Source organism: Xiphophorus hellerii, chromosome 9, assembly GCF_003331165.1.
Source record: "Xiphophorus hellerii strain 12219 chromosome 9, Xiphophorus_hellerii-4.1, whole genome shotgun sequence".
NCBI lineage: Eukaryota > Metazoa > Chordata > Actinopteri > Cyprinodontiformes > Poeciliidae > Xiphophorus > Xiphophorus hellerii.
The window spans coordinates 18203217-18217197 of NC_045680.1; the positions used below are offsets into that span (position 1 = coordinate 18203217).

At 37.4% G+C, this 13981-nt stretch overlaps 1 protein-coding gene across 1 annotated transcript in view; it reads left to right on the forward strand.

Annotated features, from left to right (window-relative positions):
• Positions 1-10206, forward strand: part of lingo3a (leucine rich repeat and Ig domain containing 3a) — a 42438-nt gene extending 32232 nt beyond the window's left edge. The window contains exon 2 of the mRNA XM_032572946.1: positions 6042-10206. Coding sequence (XP_032428837.1) covers positions 6103-7929 — 1827 coding nt within the window. The 5' untranslated portion in view covers positions 6042-6102 and the 3' untranslated portion in view covers positions 7930-10206. The remainder of the gene's footprint in view (positions 1-6041) is intronic.
• The last annotated feature ends 3775 nt before the right edge of the window (positions 10207-13981 follow it).

Sequence of the window (13981 nt, forward strand, 5' to 3'; positions counted from 1 at the left end):
TCACCAAAACAAAAGAATTTATTAAAAAAAATATTAGGTACCTGATCTGTTCTCATAAGCAGAAAAATTGGCCCATAAAATAAGACCTCACAAATCAAACATGAAACAACAATGAGCCATGTGTTTGCATCATCGGCTCCAATATGTTGTGCATTCATGTGTTGTGTGACAGATCATGAAAGTAAAAGGCATCAACATTTTCATTACAAAAGCTTTTTTAATGAAATTTTAACAGCATCACATTCCCTGTTGTTTTTGTCAGCTCCAGAACATAAACTGTCCTCTGCTGATGCGATGCAATCAAACAGATGTGTACTAAATATTATAATGTGACTTTTAGGAGGCGGCGGTTTATTCATGCTCATTAACATTTAGAAAAAAGGCTAATATGCATTTGAGACATTCACTTGAATTTTAATAGCCCTTGCGACATTCATGCTTTTAAATGTCAGGCAGAAATGAAGTGTTTTCATGCTTTGTTTTGGTAAATAAATATTTCAGCCATAGTCCAGTGTGGCTCAGTTGGACAGAGGAAACATTTCTTTTGTAAGTATTTCAATGCTTCAGATAGAATTAGGTTTGTACAGCTTGACAAGAACCTGACAAGTGTAATCCACAGTCTCAAGCATTGCAAGTAAGGGCAGGACAGGAGGAGGACTTTATCTTTGATTTTCACTTGTAGTCTGTCTTTCACTTTGGATGCACTGAAGTAGGATTGTCTGCAACACACACAGAGAAACTCCAACACCATGTCCTGCAAATAGGCAATCTCTAGCAAAGGGTTTTCCACATTTAAAGCATTTACAAGTCACACATCACGCTCAAACTGTCGCACTTATTCTTTGATTTTCCATTAGAGCTATAAATGTATAAAGGACATTTGCTCTGAGGCTAAGTTGTTACAAAAAACACAATTCGTAGATTCTGTCCTCCATCGTCTAATTTTTCTACTTTTCCTGAAGCCATTTTGTTTCATTAAAATAGTATTTTCCATTTTTCTTTTTTACACTTTGGAAAACAAGAACATTCTTTACCATAAATATAGTGTTGAATTAAAAATGTTAATATCTAAAAATTCAACAATTAAATTAAAAATTCCCCACAAATTTAATGGGATTCAATTTATGTTACAGTTAAATCTGGTTTATCTTACAATAAAGCCAACAGGTTTTCTATAAAAGCAAAGAAACAATATTTTTCTCTTCAAACTCTTGAGACATAAATATTAAATTTGAACGTAATGTATTCAGTATTATATAAATAGTGTTGTAATTGTGATCTTCTCAACTCACTCACCAATAATGATGTCAGTGATTGTTTTTTTTTGGGGGGGAGGGTTTCTTTAAAAAAAAAGTTTTTGAGACCTTATGTTTCTTTTGTCATCCAGTTGCTTCTGGTTCTTTTTGCATGCAGTGCTCTATGAAATAGATTAAAAGTAAGTGGAAGAAGTAAAACAGTTTCAAGATATTTGGACATCTATAGATGAAGACTGCTTCAATACATTGTCAGAAAGTCTGATTATTGAGAATCAAAGCGTAAAGAACTTAGAGTAGTTAAAACATTTTCATCATTTAATATTTCAATTTTTTTCAGGAAGAAATAGCATCAATGGCAGAATGTAAAGTAAATCAGAAAAAATCCAAGTGTCCAATCATCTTTCTAACTATGAAGCATCTTCAGCACGGATCACTTCAGACACTATAGGTGGGCAAATCAATCCTTATATCGATAATATCGATAACAATGCTGGTATTGATATTGAAAGATGCTCATGTAAAAAGATCGATACTCAAGCTCTTTCTCTCTCCTGCACTCACTGACTGCTGCACACCCGGATTCATCAACATCTGCTCTCGATCTGTAAGAGCAGCGCTGAGCTGTCACACTTCACGGAGCAGTGCACCTCCACCCTCTATTGTCTGTTGTTGTTGCACCGTCATGTGGCTCAGTGGCGCCAGCCAAACAGGGGAGAACATATTCTTTCTTTATTTATACTTTCTCTATTTCATTTTCATTGTTTTTATTTTGTTTAAAGCCAGAAGTGCACTGGAGGGAAGAAAATCTTTATTCTTTGCATTATTTTATTGTATTGTTCAACTTGAAAAACAGAATAAGTTTGAAACTGTTTAATGTACTTGTTGTGGTGTGTTAATTCTTCTGTATCGTGGTTTGTCAGCCCTCTAAAGTATTTTGTTGTCACGTACAATGTTTGACGAAATTACATCCTAGGTCTTTTGGATCCTTTGGCTCTATGAAGCTTAAGAATGAAAAAGTATCGGTATTGGTATCGGCGATACTGGCCCTGCATTTACTCCGTATTGAATAGACACCAAAACTCCCAGTATCGTCCACCTCTATCAGGCACTAAAGCTGTTCACAGAACATGGGCAAGATGAGTAGCTGTTGCCTGGCAATAGAAAAAAGTAAAAGCTAACTTTCCACTAGACTTCACTGGATGTGTGCATCTTGATTGCACCGATAATGCCTCCATGTTTGCTTTTTCTCTCTGTCGGTGACTGACAGTCACCATCTGTCTGATCGTGACAGTTTTGCGTCATGCAAAAAGGAACAGGATGTTAATGTTGCCACAAAGCCTACCAGCAGAGATGCAGTGGTGGGCAGGAAATTAGATGCAGAAGTGAGAAATAAAGGAAAGGTATTGAATACCTCCATTACCAGGCAACATAGGAGCCAGGCGCAAATGAACATCATCTGTGCAGAGGATGAGTGATGATCCCGACATTCAGGAGAGGTCAGCAGACAGACGCAGAAACCCTGCAGAGGGACGCTGGACAGCTGCATCACAGATTGTTATGAAAAACAGAAGATTAAGAAGAGGTGTGTTTGAATCGTGACAAAGGCGGGATGGAAGGAAATGGAACATGTGGAAATGTGACAATTTTAAGCACCTACTTTTCTTCATCCAATGTCTGGCTTTGTTTCAGAGCAGAAACCTTCTTGCTTGGCATGAAGGTTTTGGCAGTCACACATCTTGTTGGATGAGTTTTTGCACACATTAATCTCATGCCAAGTAAATAATTTTTAGTGTTGTAGGTTTTACTTTATCAACTTTATCATCAATCAAAACACACTACAGCCGTCATAGTCATTCTTCTTTACGAAATTATCTTTTGTTTTACTTAGGAACTTCTGCGGTTTACATTAAGCCACAGGTTTCGTTTTAGTTTTTATTAGAATTCAGTATCTTACATCAGTACAGCCGAGATGAAAGCTGAATCCCTTTCCTCCAGTCGCATATCCCTCTGTCATTACCTTGACGTTACAAACAGTTGCAGTTAAAATATTGAGCTGTGCATTGGGAATTAATGCAGAGAAGGTAATGCATTTACAACTGTCTACAACTGTCACAAGTGACACTTTTATGCAAACAAATGCAGGTTTGATCTTATCATGTATGTTTCTGAGTGTGAAGGGACTTGCAAGTTCTCTTAAGTTTTTCATAATTTTGTCACTTCACAGCCATTAAATTACCATTATGTGTTTTTGGGTTTTGGGTTAGAATAGGCTATACAAATGAATGAAGAAGATAGAAAGTCATAATCTGTGTGTGTAATTGTTTAGCTATCCTGTGTGTGTATTAGGACTATCTCTGGCATATTTACTAACCTTCTGAAGACCAATGGATCTTTTGGGAACCAAAGCAAAGTCCTAATACAGTGTTAGTTTAGGTGTTAATTAAGTTTTTGTTAAGGTTAGGTTTAGGAATTGACTAGTAGTTGTTAGGGTTAGGGAAAAAGTATTGGTTAGGCCTAAACATGGCTACTAATATGAATGGAAATTAGTACAAAGTCCTATAATGGATAGAAATACAAATGTTTGTGTGTGAGTTGCAAATATGTGGTAAAAGGTCAAAGATTTTTAGTATATTACACATGGATCTGTTTTCTTCCCACAGTGCACTTCTCATTTTAGAACAAACTGCTTTGATCAGGTCACATATTTTTAGGTTTTAATTTTTTTGAGTCTATAAAAATAGTAAGCATCTGTTAGCTGAAAATAGGATCCTTTGGTTATAGTGAGTTCCAAGTTACAACATTATGAAAGACATTATTTAATCCTTTGCAAAGCAGTAAGCATGTATCAAGATTTTAAAGGCATTTTCACAACATCTTCACATCATCTTAAAAAACACTGGTAAACATTTGTGCAAGATAAGAGAGAATTAAATGTATAGTATATATGACAGTGTTTTTTGTTTGTTTTGCACCATCGCTGTCACACTTTGGTAGTACCAGGTTGGACCCCATCTGAACTTTCTAATTCTTAATGACAAAGATTCAACAAGTGAAAGTTGCAGCTAAAATTGAGATTCAGCTGCAACAGTTTTCCAGCTTGTCAAACTTTGGTGAGCCTGTGTAAACTCTAGCCTCAGTTTCTTTTTCTGATCTGTCAACGGTGACACCTGGTGAAGTTTTCTACTGTTGCCCTCAAGATTCAACGTGTGCAAGATGTTTTCATCCTCATAACTCTCAGTCATGAATATTCTCTCTTTTTCTAATCATTCTCTTTACACCTCAGAGATGGTTGTGCCTGAAAATCCCAGCAGATTACCTGTGTCTGAAATATTTAAACATGCTTCTATGACACCAACATCCATCCCATATCTGAAGTCACTTAAAGCTCCTTTATTTATTTTCGATGCTCAGCTTGAACTTCAGATAGTCATTTTTACTTTGTGTAGAAGTCTAAATGCTTTGAGGTTGCTACCATGTGATTGATTAATTAGCTATCTATGCCAATGATGAATTGAATAGGTGTACATAGTAAAGTGACTCCAGTATCTGTTTAAAGGTTGGGTACTTAAAAGTGGACATCTTAATTATTTTTTTTTTTATAAACCCCTCAGGAAACTAATTTTAAAGGTCTAAGAATGATATTTACAACAAAGCCCTTAATTACAAAGGGTTATAGATGTTTCTAATGGGAATCTCTAAGTAATGGTAAGTAGGAAAAGAAAAGAAAAACTTGAAACATTCTTTTGTGATGTATTACTTGGCCTTTTAATTTTCTGTGAATTAAGAACAAACTTGTCTGTGAGACACTGTCAGATTCACCAGGCTGTTTGCCTATTATAATGTGCATCCGGGAGTAACTGTCCATGCTGTTATTTGGCATTTCATGCCGGGTTTATGGGAGATTACTACTTTGCTGTTGACATCCATCAGCAGACTGAGGCATTGGGTAGAAGAACCTCACACATTTATAGGAATTTATCTAATAGGAAACCCATCGGTGGGCCATGCTTAGCAAGCTCGTCTTATGATAAGCCTTATGTCCTCAGAGACTCATGCAGATGATGGGCTGGATTGAATTATTGTGTGTTGTGACCTTCTGCTGTGGTGAATGACTGTGTTGTGTTGTTCATGGACACTTTCCTCCATGTGTTTCCACTTTGTAGGCCTATGTTTTCTTCTGTAGAGCAATAAATCCGCTGGTTTCCCTTCTGTGTATTGATAAGTCGACAAAGTCCATTTGCCGGTCTGTTTGCTGTTTGAAAGTCAACAGTTGCCTTAGTTTATCATGTAATATCTCACACAATGCTTTATGAATTAAAGAGATCCACAATTTCCCTTTCTCAATATACAATTCAAGAGCCAGAGGGAAACATGGAAAGATGCATACAATAGGTAATACATGTGAATTACCTATTGTAATTCACATGTATAACTAACTCATAGCTGTGATGAAACTCAGTCTAGAGCTATTAAGAGTTGTCTCTAGTTTAAAATCCTTGCAGTTTTCAACAGAACACAGTTAACCATTGTAAAGCAAGAACACCTATAGACAAATCCTATGGGGATTATTGCACTCTATCTTTAATTTGACCTCTGTTTCAGGTATATTTGAGTTTAAAACACATAACTTATGCCCTATTCACAATGTTTGATTGCTTAAAGGGAATTAAATTAAATGAATTTGATCTCACTATCTTTATTTTTGTCTCTTCCTCTTCTTCTTTACCTCTTTCCTACCTTCACATTTTCTATTTTTCCAACTTGTCCCTCTATCCTTTTGCTCAGGTGCCAGACCCAGTGATTGAAACTCACACAGGAGTCAGAGGAAGAAGCAGAAAGGAGGGCCATGGGGGTTGGCCTGGGCGTATGTTGGCTGCTGCCTTTCCTCTTCTTGCTGCTTATGATCACAGTGTCCTCCACCCAAAGTCAAGGATGTCCCCTGCGTTGTGACTGCATTGCGAAGCTGAAGACTGTGTCCTGTTTTGGTAAACGTCTGTCCTCCTTGCCGGAGGGAATCCCGCCTGACACCAAAGTTTTGGACCTAAGTGGGAATAAACTTCGCTGGATAGAACAGGATGATCTGCTTCCATATACACGCCTGGAGAAGCTGGAACTCAGTGATAACATGATCAGTGTCCTGGAGCCAAATGCGTTTTCAAGTCTTCAGAACTTGCAGTCACTTTCACTGAGGGGTAACCAGCTAAAACTGGTTCCCATGGGAGCTTTCTCGCGTCTCTCCAACCTCACCTCCTTAGATTTGAGTGGAAATAAGATTGTAATTCTTTTGGACTTCACTTTTCAAGACCTAAAAAGTCTTAAGAACCTGGAGGTTGGTGACAATGATCTGGTTTACATTTCTAACAAGGCTTTTTTGGGATTAGTAGGACTCAAGGAGCTGACAATTGAGAGATGCAACCTGACATCGGTGTCCAGCCAATCGTTATCCTATCTGCACAACCTGGTGACTCTGCGACTCAGGTATCTTAGCATCTCCTCCTTAGACGACCAGAACTTTCGAAAACTTGGAAACCTTAGAGGTCTGGAGATTGATCATTGGCCCTTTTTGGAATATATCTCCCCTCATAGCCTTCAAGGCCTTAATTTGTCTTGGCTGTCCATTACTCACACCAACATCACCTCTGTGCCCACCTCTGCCCTTCGTAGTTTGGCTCACCTCACTAGCCTCAACCTTTCCTATAATCCAATCATTGTGTTAGAGTCCTGGGGTCTGCGGGATCTCATCAGACTGAAGGAGCTGCATCTGGTGAACACTAACCTGGCAGTAGTTCAACCTTATGCACTAGGTGGTCTGAGGCAAATCCGCCTTCTTAATCTTTCAACCAACAGCTTAGTGACCTTGGAAGAGGGAGCCTTTCAGTCAGTCAACACTCTTGAGACGCTGCGCTTGGATAGAAACCCTCTTGCCTGTGACTGCCGCCTCCTCTGGATCCTTCAGCGTAGGAAGACCCTTAATTTTGATGGTGCCTCCCCTGTGTGTATGACCCCTGTTGAAGTCCAAGGCCGGGCTCTTAGTGCTTTCACCGACTCAGCTCTTTTTGACCACTTTACTTGCCAGAAACCTAAAATTCGCAACAGGAAACTGCAGCAAATTTCAGCCCGCGAAGGGCAAGTAGTGTCGTTTATCTGCAGAGCAGAAGGTGAGCCAACGCCGGTGATATTCTGGATTTCTCCTCAGCGTCGACGCATAACCACAAAGAGCAGTGGGCGACTGACTGTGTTACCAGAGGGCACTCTAGAAATACGCTACGCCCAGGTAACTGATAGTGGAACCTACATCTGCATCGCTAGCAATGCTGGTGGAAATGACACCTACTTTGCTACGCTCACAGTCAGTGGGCTACCACTGGATGCAGCACTCATGGCCAACCGCACCTACTATGCCGGGGACCTTAACGACACAAATCTGAATGACACCAGGGTGTTCTTGAAGTTCACCCTTGACCTCAAGACCATTCTAATATCTACAGCTATGGGCTGTATCATGTTTCTGGGAGTGGTCTTGTTCTGCTTCATCCTGCTATTTGTGTGGAGTCGGGGTAGAGGACAGCACAAAAACAACTTCTCGGTTGAATATTCTTTCAGAAAAGTGGACGGACCAGCAGCCAGCGGAGGACAGGGGGGAGCACGAAAGTTCAACATGAAAATGATTTGATTCTGCAGAACCCCTAGTGGTTTTCACTGCTTCAGATACAAACTAAGACACAAATTAACAGAACAAATTAAATTTGTGCGAAACATTAAAACCAATAATCCACAGGACATTTTATTAGGACGAGGTTTTGTTCAGAAAGAAACTTGTGTATGCATGCAAAATGTCAAACTACAGTATGATGCTTTGATACATTTCTACTGCTCTTCGTTTTGTTCATATAATTGTGTATATAAGTTTAATTCCAGAGAAGGAAGTCTCAAAATTTTGAACAGACTGTTAAAAGACAAGCAACATAAGACCCCACCGTCCCACACGTCTTTAACCTTTACGAAGGTCATGCCAACACACCTCTTTCCTAAAGGAACTGTCATCCTCGCTTTTGAAGGACCACATACAGAATCTGCTCCATTTGAACTGACTCAAGCACTCCAACCTGATGAAGACATAATTAGATGGTGGTGCTCAGTAATTGCCAAGGACTTGCCAATATATATATTTAGATAATTCCAGCTATTTGGTGCATAATAAGAGCTCAATACAGTTAAAACGCCTTCGCTTATGCTGATTGTGATTTTACTAATGGATTTTTGAAAATAGATCAACTTAGTACCAGTTTCTACATCACTGCCAATTTGACCACAGAGCACCAGGCACAGCACCGGCCACATTTATGTGCACCAGGGTTAATAGATTGTAAAATGCCTAAAAATTAATTGATCTTTAGTTGCAGAAGCATGACCTCACACAGAGATCTTAGGAAAAATCCAATCTTTTTGTTGATAATTTTTTTTTTTGCATTGGAAAACAAAATGCCTTTAATCAAATTAATAAAATGTAGACTTTTTTAGGTAAGAAATTGTGTGTATGATCTACAGATTATTAATATATAACGTTATCTTTTCCTATTGTGTAAATTTAACAAAGGAGGCCCATTTTTTTACTCACTGATACACTGTATGGACAAGGACTCATGTTTATTTTACCATGAGGAGGAGCCTTAATTTAAATAAATAATCTCCCTGTTAGAGATCTGCAGCAAAGAGGGGCATCTCACCAAGTCTCTATAACATACCTTAGATGGTTGTTTGTGAGTTATATTAGCAAAAATATTAGACTGCCATCACCAACAAAAATTTATAGAGTTTGTTGAACTCTACTGGGACTTTAACAGGAACCAAGGGCTTTGTTAAGATGAGCCTAAGATTGAGCTTTTTTGTCACAAAAACACTTCAGGCAGGTTACCCATTGAATAGGCAATAAGAGGTGGGAAAGCACCTTATACCTACAAAGAGTGCATGGCTTCATGAACTCTTTGAAATACCATAACATTTGAAATAAAAATTTTTAACATACTGATCCAAACCATGTGGCTGAATCAACCCAGAAATGGCTTACCATAAAATCTACCTTCTTCAGTGATTTCTCTCTGTGTGCTCTGACCTTGTGAAATTTTATACATGGATTAGTGCTGCCCTACTGGTAAAATATGAATACCTAGTAGTAGTAAATTAGTAAAAGGAGGAGTCCAATTTTGGTATCACCAAGGATTTTGTTAAAAACAATGATTTCCTTATATAAGATTTTCCCTTCCCCACTGATTTAGTGTTCTCGGATTTTTTTTTTTCTTCAAATTTTTCTGTGTGAGAATTAACTGCTGCAAGGAAAGGTAATTTTAAGGTTATTTATTCTTTACCAGGGTTGCCAAGAAACATGTGAGCTACTGTAAAACCTGTGCAGAAGAGAAAAGCTACTTCTACCTGTAACATCTGTTCACAGCGAACATCGGAGTCAACACACTTTTTTAAGGACCCAAGTGAACACGTGTACGAACGATGACAAATCATGAAGACACATTTTCTAGTTACATTTTTCATTATTATTTTTGGTAAATCTGTACAAGAGTTTTACCCCTTTGGTCTAAAACGGAAAACTTTAAAAGCGAATGCATGTACAGACTTTGGTTCATACTTTAACACTTTGTATTTCTAAAACAAACAGCCCTCTGTGTTCTTTGATCACCAAAATTGTGTAGACAGAATATGATAAGTAAGATGTAATATATATTTTGTATTGCTGATATTGAAATTAATGTGACTGTTTATAGTACTGTTGAGTGATTAATCTGACTTTCCTGCTCTACTGTTATTAAACTGCTAAAGTATCATTTGGTAAACAGTGAACTTCAGTGCAGCTGTAAACACAACTCTAACTGTATCATGTTCGTCATGTAAATGTGGCTGCTCGCTGTCTTCAATCATAAAGGACATTCACTGTGCAGCAGGTTTCAGTTCAGTTGCCTATTTTTGGCTTTGAGAGTGTCGAGGTGGGGAGTTTTCACTGAGCAGAGGGTGGAGAGCCTCGATAGAGACATGCAGGGAAAATGTTAATGTATTAGAGACCTTGCACAGTGGTCATTAGGAGACTGAGGTGAGAAAAAAACTTTCGATATAATTAGAAGGCAGAAATACCGTGGGGCATTATACACCTGCATGCTGACTTATGTATGTCAGATGTATAAGGTATGGGAGAGAGGAAAATGCATGTAGGGAGAGTTAAATACATTACATAAAAATCTAAACAAATAACTCAGGATTTAAGGTACAGTATTGTTCGTCTACACTCTTCAAATGTCAAACAGGGCTCTGCTGCCCTCTGTTGACACAAACAGGTAATGGTTTTTCCTTCAGCATCCTGCAGACTTTACTCCATCTTCTCAAGAACAAAAGAAAGGAAATTGGATGATGACTGACCAGAATCTAGGGGAAAATAATGTTCACTGGCTCAAAAAAGGTCGCCTTTAAATTAATTTTGATGCTTGAAACTGACAATAATTGTATCCAGTATATGACAAAAGATTTCAAATATATCAGTGCAGTATCAGTAGATTTCTTTCCCTTTAAATAAATTAATCTAAAGCATCTGGCAACAATGCAACATGTACTGTTGACATGATAAAGCACAATTTTTGAAGCATTAACTGTTTTCAAGTATGCCTGGTCTTGTCCTGTCATAATTTTGTATCTTAATCTCTGAATATGAGGGGCATAATGGTCTGAGTTTACTGTGACACTTTTCATTCAAAGGTCCTATCTTGTTGGGGTAGGTTGAATTGTGAATTTCTACATATACCAGAACATTTTTTAACAATCAGACAGACTACCAGTCAGCTAACAATGTGTCTTTACTTGGCATTTTTACAGATTCTGACCCAAGCCATAAGAGAGGAGTGAGGACTCTGGAGGGATGATAAAAGGTCACTCTCTCTGTATGCTCCAACCTCAAGAAATGTTAAAAGAAAAATGCCATATTATGTTAACTAAAACTGCTGTTGTATGGTTTTCCCTCAGTGAATAAATGTACACAAATTAATGGGTGGACCTTCAAAACAATTAAATGCAAAAACACATTTTACATCTTAAAAACACTTTCAGGCGAAAGTGTTTTTAAGTGAAAAATAAATATTACTTATAGCTATTCTTCAAAACTGTTTGAAGCAAACATGGAAATCAATTTATTAAACTACTATGGGAGTTTAATATATTGTGTGTTGATAAATAATGCGGACATATTTTATTTTCTTCATTAATTTTTTATTAATGTCTTTTCTAATTCAAGAATCTACCCTGTTGATCTGAACAACTATATAAGTGAAAACACGTCCAGACTGCGTGTCTTTGAGATCAAAAATCTGGTGAGCTATTTACACACATCATTCACCTCAATGGGTAATAAACTTGGGGCTTTTATGAAATGACCCAAACTGGTTTGAAGGACCCAGATTAAATAATTTTCTAATACCAGAATTAGGTTCACATGTTTAAAGTAATTGTTGTTTTTTCTTATATTTACTGAAGTGTATAGTATATATGCACACCTACAACTAATATTTGGTCAACTATCCCTAAAAAAATTATACTTTCACTTCATGCTTTTTGTAGTCATTCACGAAGTTCTGGCATAATGTCTGGGTATTTCACCACTAATAGCAGAATTGGTATTATGAATTTTCATTGGCTGATTTTGTGGAATAAATCAGAGATAAGGTCACAACCTTTCCACAAGCCTGACATTAATTCATCTTTATCAATGCTAAAATCCAACATGACATGTAGGCATTGTTGTCCTGTAAAATCTGTCTAATTTCCAATTATCTGATTGAGAGCAAGTTGGAACATTTGGAGGAATCCTCATTCTTTACTTTTTTTACCTTAATGTACATTACCAGGTACCATAAATAGACCCATAGCATGATGCTACCAATCGAATGATACAAATGAAGAATTTGACTCTTTCCACCAATCCTGATGGAAAACATAATGGGATATCCAGCCACTAAGAACTTGAGACACAATTCACTACTCAAGATTTAATTTTATGGAGTGTCTTGCATGAAGACTCTATATAAGAGTGCCCATGCTTTTATGGTCACTCTCTCACACCGGAGAGAGTCCATACAAGCATAAGGCCTAAATAACTTGAATTGCTTTGATATTATTATTAATCATATTGAAAACCCACACAATATGTTACAAAAAGACAAAAGGAAAACACAGGATGTTGTTTTTCTATACTTGACAGTAGTTATGAGCTCACATGTATAGTTTAGATTATTTGTGACGTATGGAAATCCACAACAAATTATTTTGTTTTCACCCAGTTCTTATTTTTGAAAGTCAGTGAAGTTGTGCATTATACTGTATAACCATCATAACCTGGGGGGAAATGCATTCAGAAAGGCCCAAACATATTATGGTAATGATTAAGATTGAGGTAGTTCCACACAAGCAATTATTTTTTTCATCTCCTCATCTGTTAGTAAAGATATCACTATAAATATTTTATCAAGTTTCATCAGGTTTCTGTTTTCATGCAGAACGTGATGGATGTCTAAAGCTTCCAGCCCACAAACTAAATATTTTATTAATGTGAAACATGTGGCTGAAAAGACATAAAAAATTATTTATCCTTTCTTTCTATATTGCTAATTTCTCAGACCCTTGCCTATCAGCAAACATGACAAAATTGGCCTCTGCTGAATGAAGAATCTATTTTACCTTTGCGTATGTAAAAACAGAAAAAGGCCCAGACAAAATCCTTATCACATCTTTTTAAATACAAATGGATGCCATTTCAGTCCAAATAAAGACGCGTAACCTACTAAAAAGACTTTGAGTTGAGCCTGAGACGACCCTTCCTCCTCAAGGCACACGTAGTTCCAACTGAAGGGGGAAAAACCAAGTGTATAACAGATTCAAACGCCTGCGCTGTGGGGGTCGGGCACTGACACTTTGGCCACTCTGTTGATGTTTATTGCTCTGACACTCCCCACACTTATGTCCACAAATACGACAAAGAATGACTCATTGAGTGATATGTCCTCACCTCAGAGGAGTGTGTGTAAAAGGCTTTTGCACCTTTGATGTCACAAATATCATCCGACTTTTTGATGCATGTCTTGTGTGTTTGTGTTACAGTAATGAAATGTTCGCCTTAGTATTTCGCACAGAGGAATAAAGAAATTAAAAGGCTCTATTTCTATGTTTTTACATATTGTGCATTACCTGCACATAAGTGGGAGCATCACAGTCAAGTTCTGTTGTAATGATTTACGCCAGCAGATGCATCGGCAAAGATTGTGACTTATCGATTGGCTGGACTCATCACAAGAAAAAGAAAAATGATCATCAGGTGACTCAGAAATGTAGAAATCCCTGTTATGACACTTTTACAATTCACCTTTTTACAGACAGGGGCAATGCATGAGTTGAGTCTTTATTGATTTCCCAAAAACAACAGTCATATTTTGAAAGAAAAAAAGTACATAAATGTGTATCAGTGCATGGAAATCTAAGCATCTAAACCCTCAAAATGCTGTTGTTTGTAGTACTAAAACCAGCATGTGAATTATTCAACTGCATATTGGAGATTTTGTGTTTTCATGGGGAGGAAATCAAGGTGCAATCTCGTTCAAGACGGAAAATGTTCATTATGTTTTTATTTGATATCTTTGAGGCAGCAAATTGTAATTAAGTAACTTCGGTGCATGTAAAAC